At 37.9% G+C, this 20,563-nt stretch overlaps 1 protein-coding gene across 3 annotated transcripts in view; it reads right to left on the bottom strand.

Annotated features, from left to right (window-relative positions):
* Nucleotides 1–20,563, bottom strand: part of IQCH (IQ motif containing H) — a 265,140-nt gene that overhangs the window by 186,395 nt on the left and 58,182 nt on the right. Inside the window, exons 5-6 of one of the 3 annotated variants that reach the window (XM_017518947.2) lie at nucleotides 8,120–8,236; nucleotides 5,369–5,769 (exon numbers count right to left, since the gene is read on the bottom strand). The exons of 1 other annotated variant lie outside the window; for it this stretch is intronic. In XM_017518947.2, coding sequence (XP_017374436.1) covers nucleotides 5,767–5,769; nucleotides 8,120–8,236 — 120 coding nt within the window. In that variant the 3' untranslated portion in view covers nucleotides 5,369–5,766. Of the gene's footprint in view, nucleotides 1–5,368; nucleotides 5,770–8,119; nucleotides 8,237–20,563 lie in introns of those variants that run through there. One more of the 3 variants, XR_005198403.1, reaches the window with a different exon arrangement.

Raw genomic sequence — 20,563 nt, 5'->3', positions numbered from 1 at the left:
CCTCTATTGAAATACAGTTCTACTCACGGACCCCTGTACCCTAAACCTATCATAGGTGTGACACAGGTCCCTCTATTGAAATACAGTTCTACTCATGGACCCCTGTACCCTAAACCTATCATAGGTGTGACACAGGTCCCTCTGCCTAAATTTTCGCTTTTCAATGTGGGATTAATTTTGAGCTTAGAAAGACTATCTCTCAGTATGTAGTCAAATAAATAATCAAGTCTAAAGCCCAAGTCATAAAGTGAAAAGGCACAAGGTGAAAAGTAAATCATATGGGAGCAGGCCTAGTCCTGTTAGCAGGTGGCTGCCGACCTGGAATGATTTCAGAGTAGTGCAAATGCTCTCTTCCTGGATTCCCCCAAATCCCTCTTCTCTCTGTCCATTCATGCTTGAAATCCCTTAATAGAGCCTAATTCCTTTGTTTTAATTAAGTAGAGGATTTGCTCTTGTTAAAAAACAAATACCCGTGGGAGAGGTAATACTTGATGCCAAAGATTTGCAAATTTATTTTCAGCAGTAGAACAGGTTTTTCAAATGCAACCTTAAATAGAATGCTGATATAGAAACAAATGCAAATTTTATAAGAATTTAGTATAATTGTGTATGCCAAATCTTATAATATAATTGCATGTAGTATTATGTGCCTATATGTATATTATTATTTAAATATAGTATGTACTTACCTTATATTTTTATTAGGTAAATATTTATATTATATATTTATTATATATGTATTTATATTATATATTTCTGGTTATATCAATATAAACCAACAGTGGAAACAAGGAGGTTGTTTTGGTGAAGACAAATTATGAAAGCAAGAGTTTTAAGTAAGTGCAATCTTACATCTATCACAGAATAAAATTTATTTATATTTTATTTTTCCTGCACGAGATGTAGAAAATCCAGATGTGAACAAACAAGTAATTTCAAATAGCTAACAATTTGTTATGGCAGTTACAATCTCAGCATTTTTGTCAATTAAATGATCCAGAAACTTTAAAGAATTGTAGAACTTTTTGTTTCAAAACAGTCACTAACAGTATCTACCAGCTGCTCAAGTTCCTTAATAATTAAGGATCAGTTGGTAAGTAGTCAGCTAGGGGGTATTTGACACAGAGATTTCATAATTAATTTGAATCCTGACTCCCCTTGCTTACTGCAAAACCTCAGGCAAATAGCTTCATGTTAGTCTCGGTTTCCTTATCTATAAAATGATTATAAAAATGGCACCTACTTATAGGTGTAAGGGTTTAAAAAGATAGTGTACATAAAACACTGTGTCTGGCAAACTTAATAAATGCTATTATAATTGAAGGGCTAAATTACCAAAAATATGTTTCAAATGTGTCATGTAACATTTTAGGATGTTCTATCATATCCTATTTAAATTTCTTTTCAGGTATCTTGGCACCCTTCTCTTTCAGATAATCACTGAGTTTCAAAGAAATTAATTTTGTTTTGCATGTTGAGTCCAAATATTGACATTATGCTTCACTGCTGACTTTTCTCTGCAGTTGTAAACAGAGTAACATTGCAACCTTGCACTGTCAAAGACTGTATAGCTCATTTTGAATCATGTAAAAACCAGCCCGAAGTTAAATCGAGCAGTGAAAGAATCTGTGATACTATATTATCACGATGTGGCCATTGTAATGGTATACTTGACTATTATGCTGTGCCAAAGGTGCCAGAGAACTTGCCTGGCTTTTAATTGATAGTAGCACATATGTGTTCTAATACTAATATCAATTAATGTTTATTAAATGATTCCAGAAGTCATGCACTGCTTTAAGACCTTCACACATATTAACTTATTTTATCTTTGCTTATTTATTTGTATGATTATTATAGGAGTATGTATGAGGAGATCTGAATTTCAAAATATGACTAGTACAAAGTTACACCCTATCTAATAAAAAACACTTTTATGGGAAATTCAAATGTGTAAACACACACGCGTGCGCTCAGAGTAAACCTGAAAGCACAAATTAACCCTCTGATGATCAAATGATCGAATGCATTAAAATTTGGCATCAATTGAAATATGTAGGTATTATTATTTATTATACTAAAAATGCTTAAATATTTATCATTAAAAATGAAATGCAAATTAAATGCTTAGAACCCCTCCAAAACTCACTGGAATTCTCTAACAATTTGAAAATCAACATTAGGCTGGGTGCGGTGGCTCATGCCTGTAATCTTAGCACTTTGGGATGCTGAGGTGGGCAGATCACGAGGTCAGGAGTTCGAGACGAGCCTGGCCAACAAAGTGAAACTCCGTCCCTACTAAAAATACTAAAATTATCTGGGCATGGTGGCGTGTGCTTGTAATACCAGCTACTCAGAAGGCTGAGGCAGGAGAATCGCTTGAACCTGGAAGATAGAGGCTGCAGTAAGGCGGGATCCCACCACTGCACTCCAGCCCGGGCAACAGATCGAGACTCCGTCTCAAAAAAAAAAAAAAAAAGGAAAGAAAAAGAAAGTGAAAATTAAATCCTATTACTTATACTGGGATGTGAAAGGGGTCATATCAGATTCTTTTCTGAAATCGTTAAGTGTGAAGATGGAAATTAGAGATTTTTTAATACGAATTCATTTTTCAGGAAGGTAAGAACCTTATTAGGTACCTATTATGTGGCAGCAATGTTAATATATTATCTGTATTCTCCTTAGCACCTGTGTCTAGTAGGCATCATTATCCTGACTTGACAAAAGAGAGAACTCAGGGTCTGAAATGTAATTGGCTTACCTAGGGTTCCATAACTGCAAAATAGCAGATAGGACCCAAACTCTAATCCACTCTGCTCCAAGTCCCTCCCAGCACACCAGATTACGTCTCCATCTTGCTTCCCCCATTCATAAACCAGAAAAATGAGGCTGAGTGAGACAGAGTTACCTGCTCTTGGAAACACTAGTTAGTTAGTGGCAAGGCTATAACAAGAATCCAGTAGTACCAGCGTTTCGCTAGGTGTATCCTATCAGATGGCCCATGGAAGGGTACCCTGTGCAAACTAGGCCTACTGGGAGCCAGCAAAATCATTACTTCACTTCAAAACTCAACATAAGTCTATATAGCTTCAGAGTAGAGACTAGACAGAGGAGAGGACAAATCAGTCCTGGCCTTAGTACCTATTATGTGTAAAACACTGCTTGGTGCAGGCGAGGATTTGAAAAACAGACAAACGGAACAAACAAGGTCTCTGTCCTTGTATCTGTGTGGGAAAGAAAGCATAATCATGTAAAGTATTAAATAGTATCCCTGGAGGAGACCTCAGCAATATTCTGGTTCCCTGCCTTGATCCCTACAATAATATGATTTAAATGGCAGTATAAAACAATGGCACAATATAATATATGAGACTTGCCAATAGTAATAACTAATATTTTTCAGAACAATTCTTTGTACTGGGACCTTTGTTAAGTGCTTTGAATTATCTCATTTAAAAACTCAATACAATCCTATGAGATAGATACTTTTACTATGGACATTTTACATGAGGAAACGGAGACTATTTCTGGGAGATCCCTGGTCTAGGAAGGATTCACACCAGGCAGTCTGACCCAGAATCACTATTCTAAGAGCTAAAAAGTGGTTTCAGTTCAGCACAGGGTTGGTTTGGGAATGCATGCAGGATCTTGGCATAGAAGCTCAAGAAACAGCCCTGTAAAGAAATTAAGAGAAAACTCACTTCAGTTAGATTCTTTTATGACTGTTATCTGACAAGGCTATAGCCTCTGACTGCCTCTCCCTGCTCTCAGAGCAATGGGCTTTTTGAGACAGCCGTCCACCAGCTAACATTGCATCACTGTCCTCAGCTTTCCCAGTACTCCAAACCAATGCAGAATTGAAATTCTAAATAGCAACAACATACAAAGGCAATACCCTACTACCTCCACCATCACCACCACCACCATTACTGCCATATTGGGGGAATATATTTTATAGGCTGTGAATCAGGAAGGACATGAAAAGTCATTCCTTTGTCAAAAACTCTTTCTAAGCAACCTGAAGAGAAAGCTCTCTTTAAATGATAGGGGTAGGATGCTGTTCATGCCACCGCAGTCCTTGGGTAATGACTGTGTGTCATAAATAGGATACGGCATTTCAGAATGTCTTTAAAGCTATTTCCTTTTGTTCAGCTAATTTAATTTACCAAATGCTCCTGGTAAAGGGAGGGGGACCAAGATGCTGACTCCACATTTCCTGAAAAATCAACATTTTCTTTTTAAACTGCTCTCAAAGAAATTGCATTTGATTGTTGTCTGCTGGCTCCCTCAAACTCTACCTCTGTCAAAATTCTGCCCCAGCAGGTGTGAGAAAGAATAGATGCAGAACTTGAGTGAATATCCACATCTGTTTTTGGAAAAAGAGAACAGAAGCAGCACAGAAGGAAGTAAAAGAGATAATTGCTGGCTTGAACTACAATACATTTTACTTGTGGGCAGAGGGCCAGCTTACAGCAGGCGGAATATACAGGCCCATCTTATTGGAATTCAGGGGTGGGCCTCCATTCTTGTCCGGAGACAGCTGTAAACCAGCAGCCCATAGCATCACAATCAGGCACTGAGTTTTGTCAAGGAATGCTGATACGTACAGAAGCAGCTTTGTCTGCCTCAACTGCACCCCTGCCTGGTGAAATGACAGTCAATCTCTGATTCCAGATGACAAGAACTGGATAAAAACTTAAAACAAATGGCGACCTTTCAAAAGATTAATTTGTTTACCAACAAAATGTTCCCTCTTTGTCATCCGAGATGGGGGTGACCTTCACTTTCCCGTATCTAGCCTGAAAGGATGCTGACTATAGTCATCTGTTAAGTTAACTCCATCTCAGCAATTATTCCGTTTTTTTATTTTTAGTGACAAGAGGGGTTTATTAATTCACTCTGCTTCTTGTTATGGTTTATAAATGCAACAAGCTCATTCTGAATTACTGCAGTGTAACATCAATTTGTTTAAATCTAATTCTGCTACTGTTGCCAAATTATGTTGTGACTGTAATTGTGGCCATATGCATGGGCTTAAAACACAATCATGTTTTGAAACTGCCCTTCTTTCTCCACTCTCCCACCCCGCCCCCACCCCTTACTTCTGGTGCTTCTTTTAATCATTTGACATTAACACAATTGCCTCACTTTCTATTACTTTATCATTTCAGAAATGAATATGCTTTCAGTGAGAGAGAGATTACTATGTACACCCCAAGCGAAACAGTAAAGAATGAAACTATGATTTGTGAAGTGTGGTTGCTACCCAACTAAGTTAGTGGAAAACACTGCATAACATATGACTCATAAAATCTAGAAATCATAATAGTATTAAATTCAACCTCATGAATAAATAAAAGATGCTAAGTTTACATTGCATTATATATTTATTTATTTGGAAAGTGGGACCAAAGAACTGGTATAATTCTGCAACAACTCATATCTTGCCAAAAAGAAAAATGTTTTTATGATTCTTTTCTAGGTCATAACAGTTATAATCAGAGTTATTTGTGCAGCAATTCAAAGCAATGTTTTGTTTGGCTATTTTGTTATGCATTCATAATCGTTCTTTTAAAATTCATGTTAACAGATACATGTTTCAAGCCTTTTAAGAAACGCTTTTTATTTAAAAAAAATAAATCAAAGTCAAATTTTCTGTAGATCTCTTAGTGTGTTGTATTATAAAGTCTAACTGGAACTAGGTGTCAGTGAGGGAATGTGAACAGCACCAGGGATTTCTTCTTGTTTCCACATTCCTATGAGAACCTACTAGAAAAAATGTTGGAGGGTTGTTACTATTTGGCAGATTGAAGATACTGAAAAAATCACCAGTGAGTATTACTTTTAATACTTTTTGGTAAATTGGTTTTACATAACAGAGTCACAGAATATAAAATTCTGAAAATAGTTCTGCAATACTAGTATTTGTGTGTGTGGCAGGGGTTACATGTTTTGAATGCACTGAAATCCTTGCATCAGCTCCTTATTATCAGGAAGAATACACCATTTCATAAGATGGAGAAGATACCAGCTCTTAGGAACTAATAATGGAAATTGGCTACATATTCACATTTGTTCTGTCAAAAATGTCTAAAGTTGTTACAGGCTTTTGACAGGCTGATCAAGTTTCATAAGATGTAAGGAAACACATAGCCCTCGGCAGCCAAATAATCCCCTTTGAGTGTTTAGAGTAGTTCTAAAATGATTAGCTTTGATGCTGCTTTTCTAATTAACTATACATCACAATGCTAGACACACTGCTCTAGTTTATGTAAGTGCTTTTGATACCATTTTTGTAAGTGGTAAATCACAATTGCACTTACCCCCAAATGCTTTATATGACTGTTTAAAACCAAATACCTGAATACTTCTCTCATAGTACTTTTTGCACAATGCTTCTGTTTTTTAAATCCAAAATGAAAATACTGTTTTCAGTTAGTACCACCATACAACTATATCAACATAAAATGATAGGGTCAACTATTTGATCAAAAGGCCAACTGTTTGAATAAAATATACATAATGTATATCCAATTTTAAATTGCTCTGGTATAGACTTTTATGGCATCTAGTTTTATGAAAAAAGGAGATTTAATACAGTAAATGGATATCTACTAGCTATATGTCATAAAAGGCAAAGTGCTTTCCCAAATTCTCTTTGCTAAAGTATATAGATACAATATCTAAGGCACTCATTCTATTTGGAAACTGGAAAAAATATAATTAATGACTAAGAATCTGCCCCAAGTTTTGGATATAATTTTGAAATCTCTATTTATTTAAATCTGAATCCTCATTCAGATTCATAAAGCAAAGCATAATCCTTTTTAACTCGAGAGGTATGCCTTTTAAAACTCCAGTACTCATCAGAAAAAGTTCGCAGGAAACGCAGCAGTTGCCTCAGGCTACAAAGCCTCGGTACTCCTCCAGCTAAGCCAATATTAATTCTAGATTGAAGAGGAAAACCAACAACAACAAAAGAGAAATCTGCTTCTCTCTGTGTTGCCAGAGAAATAATATTTTTATTTCGAGGGCTTTGGGCTCATGGGAAACAGATAAAAACCCTTTCTCATTATTCACAGTGACATTTTAAATAAAGTTTCAGCAGGAATAAAAATATCTAACTTTCTGGTTATTTCTTAGGCTATAAAAGTATTTGTAAGATAAAGTGCTCTTAAACCAAACCTGTTAGAATAACATAAAGCACAAATAAAGAAACTGAAAATATATTTCAGGGTTACATAAATGAAGTAGGCGGTTGAAAATGTCTATGTAGGAAATTTGGAAGATTAATCTAAGAGACTATTATGCTAGTTAGAAATGGCTTTGCAATTTAATCCTAACATTAATCTTGTTTTTAGTTTTGATTTCACCAAGGCATATATTGAAGAGCTTTTGAGAGAAGCCAAAGGTTAAAAATGTATTAAAAATATATAGCTGTTACCTCAGTAATTGTTTTCAGTGTTAGAAATGATCTCAAATTAAATAATTTCCCAGTTAAAATGAAACACTACTCTTAATTTTCCTAAGAAAACTCCACAACATAGTAATAGTACAACCCTTGCTTTAGGACAAGTTAGCAGCTAGTCAATGGCAAAAACAGGCATAGACTCTGAGATCTCTTACTGCAAATCTACATTTGATTATTTTTCCCTTTCATTATTTTGCTGACATAAAGGATTAGTTCCTGCTTGCCTCAGATTTAGAATAATATTCTCAAATATTTGCACATTATCAGACTATGCACAATTGAAGACGATTCTGTGTTTTTTTTTTTTTTGATTCTTCTAGTGGTAAGCCTACTATCAAAGAAATAAAATATTTAAAATTATTGTTTTTGCTGGTAAATTATTACCTTGTTAAAATTATGGTACTAGATTATTTAGGAATATCAAATAAAACAGAGAAATCTGGGCTACAAATAAGTCTTTAAAATAGGCTTACATCTTCTTAATCATTGCTAATTATAAACAGAATGAGAACCACTCCATCCCAAAAAAATTCCAAAGACAAAAGGATCACAATCTTTACTTAACATCTATATTACATCTTACCCTACTAATAAATGACTTTTATTTCTTTAAAAAATAAGAGCTCATTAAAACAACTCATTACTTACACATGCTTTTCTCTGATTAATATATGGCAAATTGATTCCATAGTTCGCATTTACAGCAGCTCTGTGGTGGATGTTTTCAGGATCCTGCATGATTTTTACATTCAACCCTATCTTTCGCTGAAACAAAGAAACAATGAAACTTTCAAGCTGGATGAACAAAAATGCTTACTAACATTTTATATCCTTAAAGGAGTTTAAAGTTCTTTGGAAATAATTATTCTAATGTAATTCTCACTGGAAAAAATATATTTGGATCTTTTATTTAGGCTGCTAATTGGTACCTTTTATTCACAGAAAAGGAACTTTCTGTAGATTTTTCTCTGTGTATCCCATTGCTCCCACAAATACATCCTCAGACACATTTTCTCAAAAATAATGCTGGAAGCCAACCAAGGTGGGCAAAGGACTAGAGAGAATGCCTGGTCTTAATGTATTTTTAGCTTTCCAGGTCAGGGATTTGTCAATGAAATCTATACTACAAATACACAGGTAGAGGGCTCCCTTGGTCTGTTAATGTGGCCACTTTCCTCTAGGGAGGTTTACAGGTAATCTCAGTTTGGGCCTGGTAAATTTACCACAACAAATTTATCTACTCCTTCACAGAGATTCTCTTATCTGTAAGAATAATTTATGCTTTCATTAGAAAAAGTAAGTCTCTTGTTTGAACCACTTATTTCTCATTTTAAATAATTCAAATTAGTTATTGTTGAGATACTTAAAAATAAACCATGAGAATGGGCCACACAGTGGTGGTAGGAAGGGGCCCTAGACAGTTGTCAGGACACCTAGTTGCCAGCTCTCCTGACTGCTATGCGTGACCTTGGGTAAGTCACTTCACCTCTAAAGAAGTCAGTTTCTTTATTTGCAAAATGCATGTTAGACCTGACAGTCTCCTGAGGAACCATGCCTGAGCTTTGGGATTCTATGATTTGAGACTAAAAGATAATTTGGCACATAGGGACTATAGTACTACTAATAATTTCTAAAGTCTTTTGTGATTAATAAAATTGTAATATAATTCATATACCATAAAATTCACCCCTTTAAAGTGAACAATTCAGTGGTTTTCAGCATATTCACAACCATCACCATTATCTAATTCCAGAACACTTGCATCACCCCAAAATGAGACCTCATACCCATTAGCAATTGTTCCCCATTCCCACCTCCCACTAGCTCCAGGCAACCAGTAATCTACTTTCTGTCTCTACTGATGCATCTACTCTGGACATTTCATAGAAATGGAATCAAAATATGTAGCCTTTGAAATTTTTTAAAAAGGAGGTTAGAAGTATTATGAGCAACTTAACTGTTTTCCTTTCAATTCAGTGTCTCAGTTTTGAGGATTATCTGGTGCAGTTGTTAAAATGGTTACAGAAATTGGACAGCTTTGTGCGTGATCCAGCTGTTTCTTTGAAATATGCATTCATAAAGGGTCTGTGCCTAAGGTCAAAGTGAAGGAGGAGGCTACAAAAATATCTACGGAATGTACGGTAGATAAGCATAGATACATCCAGCTAAGGTATTTCTTAACACATGTTCCAAGTCTTACTTTTACTTTTTAATAGCATTTTTTAAACCAAATCTCCAAAGAACTACCCTCAACTGTCCACTTTATTTAATCTGGGAAGGAACACAGGATGCAAACAAGACATGTCTGTTTCCTTCTCCTTGAGGTACACGTGGTGACAAAAATAATGTAGTACCTAATTATAAATGGCTTTTCTTCTGTGGGTAACACTCACAGCACTGCTCTAGGGTTTTCACATGGAAGCAAATTACCTCTTCTATTGAAATTAATATCTGAACATAATTTTTTCCTTCTTAATTATACTTTCAGAATAATTTCTATTCTACCAAGGATTACAAAATTTCTAATACGTATATATTGATTGGATGTGGGTTTCTGTAATAAGGGTGTTTTTAACATGTATTTTAGATGCAGAATTGATGGTAATAGCTTCATCTATCATGTCCAAACTTTGTTAGAACTTTTCAATTATGGGATTATTGGCTCAGTGGGCCATAGCAGCTTTCTTAGATTTATCATGCTCCATCAAGCTTGTGTGGTTATAGAGAGGAAATGGCCAAATACAGAGTCACTGCTAAAACTGGCCTTAAAGTCCTGTAGGTGTTTTGCCTATTGTTAAATTCTGTAGCGCTAGACATGGATATTTTTGAAAAGAAATCAGTATGTAAATAGAAATCCAACAAAAATGATAGGTATAATATCAACTCTTTATGGTTGACTTCTAAAGCAATGATTTGAGATTAAAGGATAATTTTAAAATACTAACATTCTCATATTTACTATTTTGGTACCACTAAATGTGGATACCAAAATAATAATATGTAGCATACACGATTTAATTGCTCCTTCCAAAAACACTTAAAAGGCTTTAAGGAATATTAACATAACCGTACAGGCATGGTGGCTCACTCTTGTAATCCCAGCACTTTGGGAGGCTGAGGTGGGCGGATCATTTGAGGCCAGGAGTTTGAGACCACCCTGGCCAACATGGTGAAACCCATCTCTACTAAAAGTACAAAAATTAGCTGGGCATGGTGGTGCGTGCCTGTAGTCCCAGCTACTTAAGAGGCTGAGGCAGGAGAATTGCTTGAATCCAGGAAGTGGAGTTGCAGTGAGCTGAGATTGTGATACTGCACTCTAGCCTGGGTGACAGAGTGACACTCGGCTTAAAAAAAAAAAAAAATTTAACATAGCAAATGTTTCACTGAAACTCACTACTAAATACATTCAAAACCTAAATTTATCTTACAAAGCATCTATAGTGATGTATGGTAAAATACTTATAAGCATATGCTGCATTATGATACCCAGTAATAAGATTTTCAAGAAAGTCAATTACAGACTTCAAAAACAAAAATAAAATTAATCATTCCATTAAGCAAGAAAGTATGCTTAGAAAGATACACATTTTTTTTCCCAACAGTGACATAAATATCAGAAATAATTTCAGAAATTTTTAGTAAATTGGTCAAGAAAAGATAGCAATTTATATAATCATGAGTCCCTAAACAATCTAAACTTTGTATTCTCTCCTTTTGACAGTAATTACAAGCAGATATATCAAATGTGACCCTCATTTAGACTTTGGTTTGTAAGAACAAAAGTTATTATCAGAGCCAATTACTGTTTTACCTACATGGCTGCACAGAAGCAGGGAGCTCAATTTTCATCTCATCAGTGATTTTGTGGTATTTATTTTATTACTATGCCCACAAAGCTATATAAGAAGGAAATAGCTTATGCTATTAAAACTAGGGTTGGAATATAGGAGGCTAAGGTTTCTTTTAGAAGAACTTCTGAATTAAAAACACTAGGCAGCGTGAAATGCCAGCTCCCCAGACATGGGTAGACCATAAAATGACACACATCTGAGCAGTAGATCCCACACAGAGTAATCAAAATTGAAATGCTTCACAAAGTTGAGAGAGGCTATTTACTAAGTTACAGTATTATCAACAGTGTTTGCTACAAGTAATGTCTTCTAAAGTGGATATTGCTTAATATCATATTCCCACTGGTTAAAGACAGCTGCTGCTTAGTCTCAAAACCAGAGGAAAAAAAAACAGAAAAAGAATTTGGTCACCTTTAACACTCATTCTCTCAACCACTGTCTTATGTAATGGGAAGAACAATAGACATCAAGTCCCCGTTTGAGCTGTATGATTAGATTTCTAATTTGTAAAACTGGGTAATAACACTTAGCTTCATAGGGTTATTTGTAAAGTTCAAATGACTAATGTATGGTGTCTTATAAATTATAAAGTACTATTTTGGAGCCAATGTGAAAGGGCCCCAAAATATGATTATAATGGACTGAAACACTTCAAATATACGAAAATCCATGAATTCTTTTTTTTTTTTTTTTTTTTAATTGTATTTGGGCTCTGGGGTACATGTGCACGTCCTGCATCCTGCAGGATTGTTACATAAGTACATACATGCCATGGTGGTTTGCTGTCTCCATACCCCTCCAACACCCGTCACCTACATCAGGCATTTCTCCCAGCATTATCCCTCCCCATCCTTCCCGCCCCCCACGCTGTCCCTCCCCTCTACCCCCCCCACCTAGCCCTGTGAGTGTTGTTCCCTTCCCTGTGCCCAAGTGTTCTCACTGTTGATCACCTGCCTATGAGTGAAAACATGTCGTGTTCGGTTTTCTGTTCTTGTGTCAGTTTGCTGAGAATGATGGTTTCTAGGTTCATCCATGTCTCTACAAAGGACACGAACTCATCATTTTTATGGCTGCATAGTATTCCATGGTGTATATGTGCCACATTTTTTTTGTCCAGTCTATCATTGATGGGCATTTGGGTTAGTTCCAGGTCTTTGCTATCGTAAACAGCGCCGCAATGTACATAAGTGTGCACGTGTCTTTATGATAGAATGATTTATAATCCTTTGGGTACCTACCCAGTAATGGGATTATTGGGTCAAATGGAATTTCTATTTCTAGATCCTTCAGAAATCACCACACTGTCTTCCATAATGGTTGAACTAATTTACACTCCCATTAACAGTATAAAAGTGTTCCTTTTTCTCCACATTGTCTCCAGCATCTATTGTCTCTAGATTTTTTAATGATTGCCATTCTAACTGGCATGAGATGGTATCTCAATGTGGTTTTGATTTGCATTTCTCTAATGACCAATGATGATGAGCATTTTTTCATACGTTTATTGGCTGCAAATTTGTCTTCTTTTGAAAAGTGTCTGTTCATATCCTTTGCCCACTTTTGAATGGGTTTGTTTTTTTCTTGTAAATCTGCTTTGGTTCTTTGTAGATTCTGGATATTAGCCCTTTGCCTGGTGGGTAGATTGCAAAAACTTTTTCCCATTCTGTTGGCTGCTGGTTTACTCTAATGATTATTCTTTTGCTGTGCAGAAGCTCTTAAGTTTAATTAGGTCCCATTTATCTATTTTGCCTTTTGTTGCCACTGCTTTTGGTGTTTTAGTCACAAAGTCCTTGCCTGTGCCTATGTCTTGAATGGTTTTGCCTAGGTTTTCTTCTAGGGTTTTTATGGTGTTAGTTCTTGCATTTAAATCTTTAATCCATCTGGAGTTAATTTTTGTATAAGGTATAAGGAAGGGGTCCAGTTTCAGCTTCCTGCATATGGCTAGCCAGTTTTCCCAATACCAGGGAAATCCTTTCCCCATTGCTTGTTTTTGTCCAGTTTATCAAAGATCAGATGGTTGTAGATATGTGGCGTTGCTTCTGAGTTCTCTGTTCTGTTCCATTGGTCTACATTTCTGTTTTTGTACCAGTACCATGCTGTTTGATTACTGTAGCCTTGTAGTATAGTTTGAAGTCAGGTAGTGTGATGCCTCCAGCTGTGTTCTTTTTGCTTAGGATTGTCTTGGCTATTCAGGCTCTCTTTTGGTTCCATATGAAGTTTAAAGTGGTTTTTATGCAGTTTTGTGAAGAAGGTCAGTGGTAGCTTGATGGGGATAGCATTGAATCTATAAATTACTTTGGGCAGTATGGCCATTTTCACAATATTGATTCTTCCTGACCATAAGCATGGAATGTTTTTCCATCTGTTTGTGTCCTCTCTTACTTCCTTGAGCAGTGGTTTGTAGTTCTCCTTGAAGAGATCTTTTACCTCCTTTGCTAGTTGTATTCCTAGGTATTTTATTCTCTTTGTAGCAATTGTAAATGGGAGTTCACTCATGATTTGGCTCTCTGTTTGCCTGTTATTGGTGTATAGGAATGCTTGTGAATTCTGCCCATTGATTTTGTATCCTGAGAATTGCTGAAGTTGCTTATCAGCTTAAGGAGGTTTTGGGCTGAGATGATGGAGTCTTTTAAATACATGATCATGTTGTTTGCAAACAGGGACAATTTGACTTCTTCTTTTCCTAACTGAATGCCCTTTATTTCATTTTCTTGCCTAATTGCTCTGGCTAGAACTTCCAATACTATATTGAATAGGAGTGGTGAGAGACGGCATCCTTGTCTAGTGCCAGCTTTTAAAGGGAATGATTCTAATTTTTGCTCATTCAGTTTGATATTGGCTGTGGGCTTGTCGTAAATAGCTTTTATTGTTTTGAGATATGTTCCTCTGATACCTAGTTTATTGAGAGTTTTTAGCATAAAGGGCTGTTGAATTTTGTCAAAGGCCTTCTCTACATCTATTGAGATAATCATGTGGTTTTTGTCTTTGGTTCTGTTTATGTGGTGAATTACATTTACAGATTTGCGTATGTTGAACCACCCTTGCATCCCCAGGATGAAGCCTACTTGATCATGGTGGATAAGCTTTCTGATGTGCTGTTGGATTCGGTTTGCCAGTATTTTATTGAAGATTTTTTGCATCAATGTTCATCATGGATATTGGCCTGTAGTTTTCTTTTTAGTTGTGTCTCTGCCAGATTTTGGTATCAGGATGATGTTGGTCTCATGGAAAGAGTTAGGGAGGATTCCCTCTTCTTGTATTGTTTGGAATACTTTCGACAGGAATGGTACCAGCTCCTCTTTGTATTTCTGGTAGAATTCAGCTGTGAACCCATCTGGACCTGGACTTTTTTTGGTTGGTAGGCTATTAATTGCTGCCTCAACTTCAGACCTTGTTATTGGTCTACTCAGGGTTTCAACTTCTTTCTGGTTTAGGCTTGGGAGTGTGCAAGTGTCCAGGAATTTATCCATTTCTTCCAGATTTACTGGCTTATGTGCATAGAGTTGTTTGTAGTAATCTCTGACGGTAGCTCACATTTCCGAGGAATCAGTGGTGATATCCCTTCATTGTTTTTTAGTGCATCTATTCGATTCTTCTCTCTTTTCTTTTTTATTAGTCTAGCTAGCGGTCTATTTTGTTGATCTTTTCAAAAAACCAGCTCCTGGATTTACTGATTTTTTTGAAGGGTTTTTTATGTCTTCTATCTCCTTCAGTTCTGCTCTGATCTTAGTTATTTCTTGTCTTCTGCTTGCTTTTGAGTTTTTTTGATCTTGCTCCTCTAGCTCTTTCAATTTTGATGATAGGGTGTCAATTTTAGGTCTTTCCTTGTTTCTCATGTGGGCATTTATTGCTATAAATTTCCCTCTAGACGCTGCTTTCAATGTATCCCATAGGATCTGGTACACTGTGTCATCATTCTCATTGGTTTCGAAGAACATTTTATTTCTGCCTTCATTTCATTGTTTATCCATTCGTCATTCAGGACTAAGTTGTTCAGTTTCCATGTGATTGTGCAGCTTTGAGTGCTTTTCTGAATCCTGAGTTCTAATTTGATTGTGCTGTGGTCTCAGAGACTGTTTGTTATGCTTTCCATTCTTTCGCATTTGGTAAGGAGTGATTTACTTCCAATTATGTGGTCAATTTTGGACTAAGTGCAAGGTAGTGCTGAGAAGAATGTGTATTCTGTGGATTTGGGGTGTAGTGTCCTGTAAATGTCTATTAGGTCAACTTGGTCCAAATCTGTGTTCAAGTCCTGGATATCCTTGTTGACTTTCTGTCTCACTGATCTGTCCAATATTGTCAGTGGAGTGTTAAAGTCTCCCACTATTATTGTGCAGGAGTCTAAGACTCTTTGTAGGTCTTTAAGAACTTGCTTTGTGTATCTGGGTGCTCCTGCATTGGGTGCATATATATTTAGGATGGTTAGCTCTTCTTGTTGCACTGATTCTTTTACCATTATGTAATGCCCATCTTTGTCTCTTTTGATCTTTGTTAGTTTAAAGTCCGTTTTATCAGAGACTAGGATTGCTACCCCTCCTTTTTTTTTTCTCTCCATTTGCTTGGTAAATCTTCTTCCATCCCTTTATTTTAAGTCTACGTGAGTCAGGTCTCCTGAATACAGCACACCAATGGGTCTTGACTTTTTAATCCAGTTTGCCAGTCTGTGTCTTTTGATTGCGGCATTTAGGCCATTTACATTCAATGTTAATATTGTTAAGTGTGAATTTGATCCTGCCATTTTGTTACTGGCTGTTTTGCCTGTTAGTTGATGTGGCTTCTTCATTGCGTCGTTGTTCTTTACCATTTGGTACGTTTTTGCAGTGGCTGGTACCACTTGTTTCTTTCCCTGTTTAGTACTTCCTTCAGTAGCTTTTGTAAGGCAGGTCTTGTAGTGATGAGATCTCTCATCAACTGCTTGTCCATAAGGATTTTCTTTCTCCTTCACTTATGAAGCTTAGTTTGGCTGGATATGAAATTCTGGGTTGAAAGTTATTTTCTTTAAGGATGTTGAATATTGGCCCCCACTCCCTTCTAGCTTGCAGGGTTTCTGCCAAGAGATCCAATGTGAGTCTGATAGTCTTTCCTTTGTGGGTGACTCGACCTTTCCCTCTGGCTGCCCTTAGGATATTTTCCTTCATCTCAACCCTGGTGAATCTGACAACTATATGCCTTAGGGTTGATCTTCTTGAGGAATATCTTTGTGGTGTTCTCTGTATTTCCTGGATTTGGATGTTGGCCTGCCTTGTTAGATTTGGGAAACTTCTCTTGGGTAATATCTTGAAGAGTGTTTTCCAACTTGGATTCATTCTCCCCGCCACATTGAGGTATGCCGATCAAGCATAGATTAGGTCTTTTCACATAATCCCATAGTTCTTGGAGACTTTGTTCATTTCTTTTCACTGTTTTTTCTCTAATCTTGCCTTCTCATTTTATTTCATTGATTTGATCTTATTCTTCTGCTTCATCGATTAGGCTGTTGAAACTTGTGTATGTCTCGTGAAGTTATCATGCTGTGTTTTTCAGCTCCATCAAGTCGTTCATGTTCTTCTCTAAGCTGGTTAGTCTAGTTAGCATTTCATCTAACCTTTTTTCAAGGTTCTTAGTTTCTTTGCATTGGGTTAGAACATGGTCTTTTAACTCAGAGAAGTTTGTTATTACCCACCTTCTGAAGCCTGCTTCCATCAGTTCATCAGATTCATTCTCTTTTTTTGCTCCCTTGATGGTGAGGAGTTGTGATCCCTGGAAGGAGAAGAGGTGCTCTGTTCTTTGATGGTTTCATCCTTTTTGCGCTGTTTTTTTCTCATCTTCGTGGATTTATCTCCCTTTAATCTTTGAAGTTGGTGATTTCAGGAGTCTCTGAGTGGATGTTTTTTTATGTTGAGGTTGGAGCTGTATCTTTTTTGGCCTGTAGAGGGCGGTGCTGGGCTCTCTCGGGTTCAGTCAGGTTGTTGGGTGGGTAGTCCTTCCCTGGGGTTTGTTTGCAGGTGAGATTGGCTCCACCTTCCCAATTGCATCTTTTCTTCCCCAGCTGGATCTTTCTGGTTAGGGTCAAGCTGGTGTATTTGCTGCGAAGCTCTGTAGCAAGGGCTTCAGTTTAAACTCTGTGGAGGTGGGGCCTGCCAGGCCTTATGGTCTATTTCCCTGCTTTCAACTGTGCCTCCCTCTGTGGGATGGTCCGTCCTGCTGGCGTTAGTCCAAACTCTCACCCAGGTCCCTGCAACAACTTGCAGCCGAGGCGGTAGTCGCTGCTCAGATTTGCATCCACTACCCACAGCGCCCCACCATCTGGCAGGGCTCTAGTAGACCATGGGTTGCAGGAGGGATGAGGTAAGCACAGGATCTAAATCGGAGCACCAAGGGGGTTAAGTCCTCCAACCCTCTGAGTTGGCTGCATGTTTCAGGTGGGGACGCGCCCCACCCTGTCTTGATTTGTCCCCCTGGGCAGATCTCGTCCTATGGCTCCTTCCTGGGACCTATATTCAGTGCCCCATCAGTCTCACAGAAACGAACCTGGCACCTCGTTTGGAATTGTGAAGTCCTTTCGCCCTCTGTGTCTCATTCGCTGGGAGCTGCATTCCGGTGCTGGCTTCTCTTGGTCATCTTGGCACCCCCCAAAAATCCATGAGTTCTTAATATTCCCCGCCCCTCAAAAACCTAGCTGATAAAATTCATAAATTAACCTAAAAATTGATAAAAGAAATAATTAAGCAAAAAGTAAGTAATTAAAACGGTGTTCAGAGTCACCAAAGAGTTGCTAAGGAAAATTTCTGCATAGAGGCTAAAAACATGCAAAGCAATGATAGAACTGTAAAAATCACTACTTTGTAATTCCTAATGAAATAATGTATTAAAGTAAACATCAATGATTGCTAATATCATTAAGTGAAAGGTTGTAGATAATTTTATAAATGACAGATTCAGCTGATAATCCTTACATTCATCTATCAATCTAAATATTATTAAAAGAGGAAAAAATAAATTACCTCTTGATATGTTATAAAAGAAAACACATAGCACCACCATGTACAGCACTGGGTGTAGCACCATTGTATAATATGAAATAGTCCTGCCAAAAAGGTGGAATCTGGGGGAGGATCCAAGATGGCTGAATAGGAACAGCTCCGTAGTGCAGTTCCCAGCAAGAACAACATAGAGGGTGAGTGCCTACCGCATGTCCAAACAAATTTTTGCTGCCCACAGACCAGGAGATTATCGGGCCGAAAAGTACCACAAGTTCGCAGCATGGTGGTTTCAGCCAGTGCCAGGATGGCGCACAGCATCTCACACAAATCTGGGTAGCCGTTTCAACTGGCACCTTGAATGCCTAGGAGACAGAGCCGCCCATTCAACTGAAAGGGAGGGGGCAGGGACAGGGAGCCAGGTGATCTGGCTCGACAGGTACCACTACCACAAAACAAGCAATCTGGAACACTCTGGATTGAGAGTTTTGCAGCAAACGCAGCTGGACCCAGGATGGTACAGCTCAGTGCGGGGGGGGAAGAGTGACCACCACTACTGAGGCAGTTCACATAGCAGCTGGGCAGAGCCTGCGGCAGCTCAGCAACACCTCTGCTTACAGACTGTGACTAGACTACTACGTGTGGGACAGGGCATCTATGAAAAAAGGCAGCAGCATGAAAGGAATTTATAAATAAAGTCGACCTTCCTAGCACAGAGCACCTGCGAAAAGAGGCAGTTATCAGTTCCACTGCAGCAGACTTAAAAGTATCTGCCCAGCAGCTCTGCACAGAATGATGGAGCTCCTATAAGGGACAGACTGTCTCCTCAAGCAGCTCCCTGACCCCGTACACCCAAAGAGACACCTCATACAGGAGAGCTCAGTCTGACATCTGGCAGGTACCCTTTTGGGACGAAGATAACAGAAGAAGAAACCAGCAGCAACCCTTACTCTTCTGCAGCCCCTGCAGGTGATCCCCAGGCAAGCAGGGTCTGGAGTGGACCTCCAGCAGTCCTGCAGCAGAGGGGCCTGACTGTTAGAAGGAAAACTAAGAAACAGAATGAAATAACTTCATCATCAACAAAAAGGATATCCACTCAGAGACCCCATCCAAAAGTCACCAAATACAAAGATCACAGGTAGATAAAGCCACTAAGATGGGAAGAAGCCAGCACAAAAAGGATGAAAACACCAAAAACCAGAACTCTTCTCCTCTTCCAAAGGATCACAACTCCTCACCAGCTAGGGATCAAAGATGGATGGAGAATGAATCTGATGAATTGACAGAAACAGGCTTCAGAAGGTGGGTAATAACAAACTTCTCAGAGCTAAAAGAACATGTACTAATCCAATGGAAAGAAACTAAGAACCTAGAAAAAAGGTTAGATGAGATGCTAACTAGAATAAATAGCTTAGAGAAGAATATAAATGACTTGATGGAGCTGAAAAACACACCATGAGAACTCCACGAAGCATACACAAGTTTCAATAGCCGAATCAACCAAGCAAAAGAATGGATATCAGAGATTGAAGATTGATCAATTAAATGAAATAAAACAAGAATACAAGAGTAGAGAAAAAGAGTGAAAAGAAATGAACAAAGTCTCCAAGAAATATGGGATTACATGAAAAGACCTAATCTATGTTTGATAGGTGTACCTGAATGTGATGGAGAGAATGAATCCAACCTGGAAAACACTCTTAAGGATATCATCCAGGAGAACTTACCCAACCTAGCAAGCCAAGCCACCATTCAAGTCCAGGAAATACAGAGAACACCACAAAGATATTTCTCAAGAAGAGCAACCCCAAGGCACATAATCATCAGATTCACCAGGGTTGAAATGAAGGAAAAAAATCCTAAGGGCAGCCAGAAAGAAAGGTCGGGTTACCCACAAAGGGAAGCCCATCAGACTCACAGTGGATCTCTCCACAGAAACCCTACAAGCCCGAAGAGAGTGGGGGCCGATATTCAACATCCTTAAAGAAAAGAACTTTCAACCTAGAATTTCATATCCAGCCAAACTAAGCTTCATAAGTGAAGGAGAAAGAAAATCCTTTATCGACAAACAATTGTTGAGAGATTTCGTAACCACCAGGCCTGCCTTACAAGAGCTCCTGAAAGATGCAGTAAACAAGGAAAGGAACAACTAGTACCAGCCACTCCAAAAACATACCAAATGGTAAAGACCATTGACACGATGAAAAAAATGTGTCAACTAACGGGCAAAACATCCAGCTAGCAACAAAATGGCAGGATCAAATTCACACATAATATTAACC

The sequence above is a fragment of the Cebus imitator genome, unplaced genomic scaffold (assembly GCF_001604975.1).
Source record: "Cebus imitator isolate Cc_AM_T3 unplaced genomic scaffold, Cebus_imitator-1.0 Scaffold715, whole genome shotgun sequence".
NCBI classification, from domain to species: Eukaryota; Metazoa; Chordata; class Mammalia; order Primates; family Cebidae; genus Cebus; species Cebus imitator.
The sequence above is the reverse complement of the archived record's forward strand: the minus strand, read 5'-3'. Positions and strand labels throughout refer to the sequence as shown.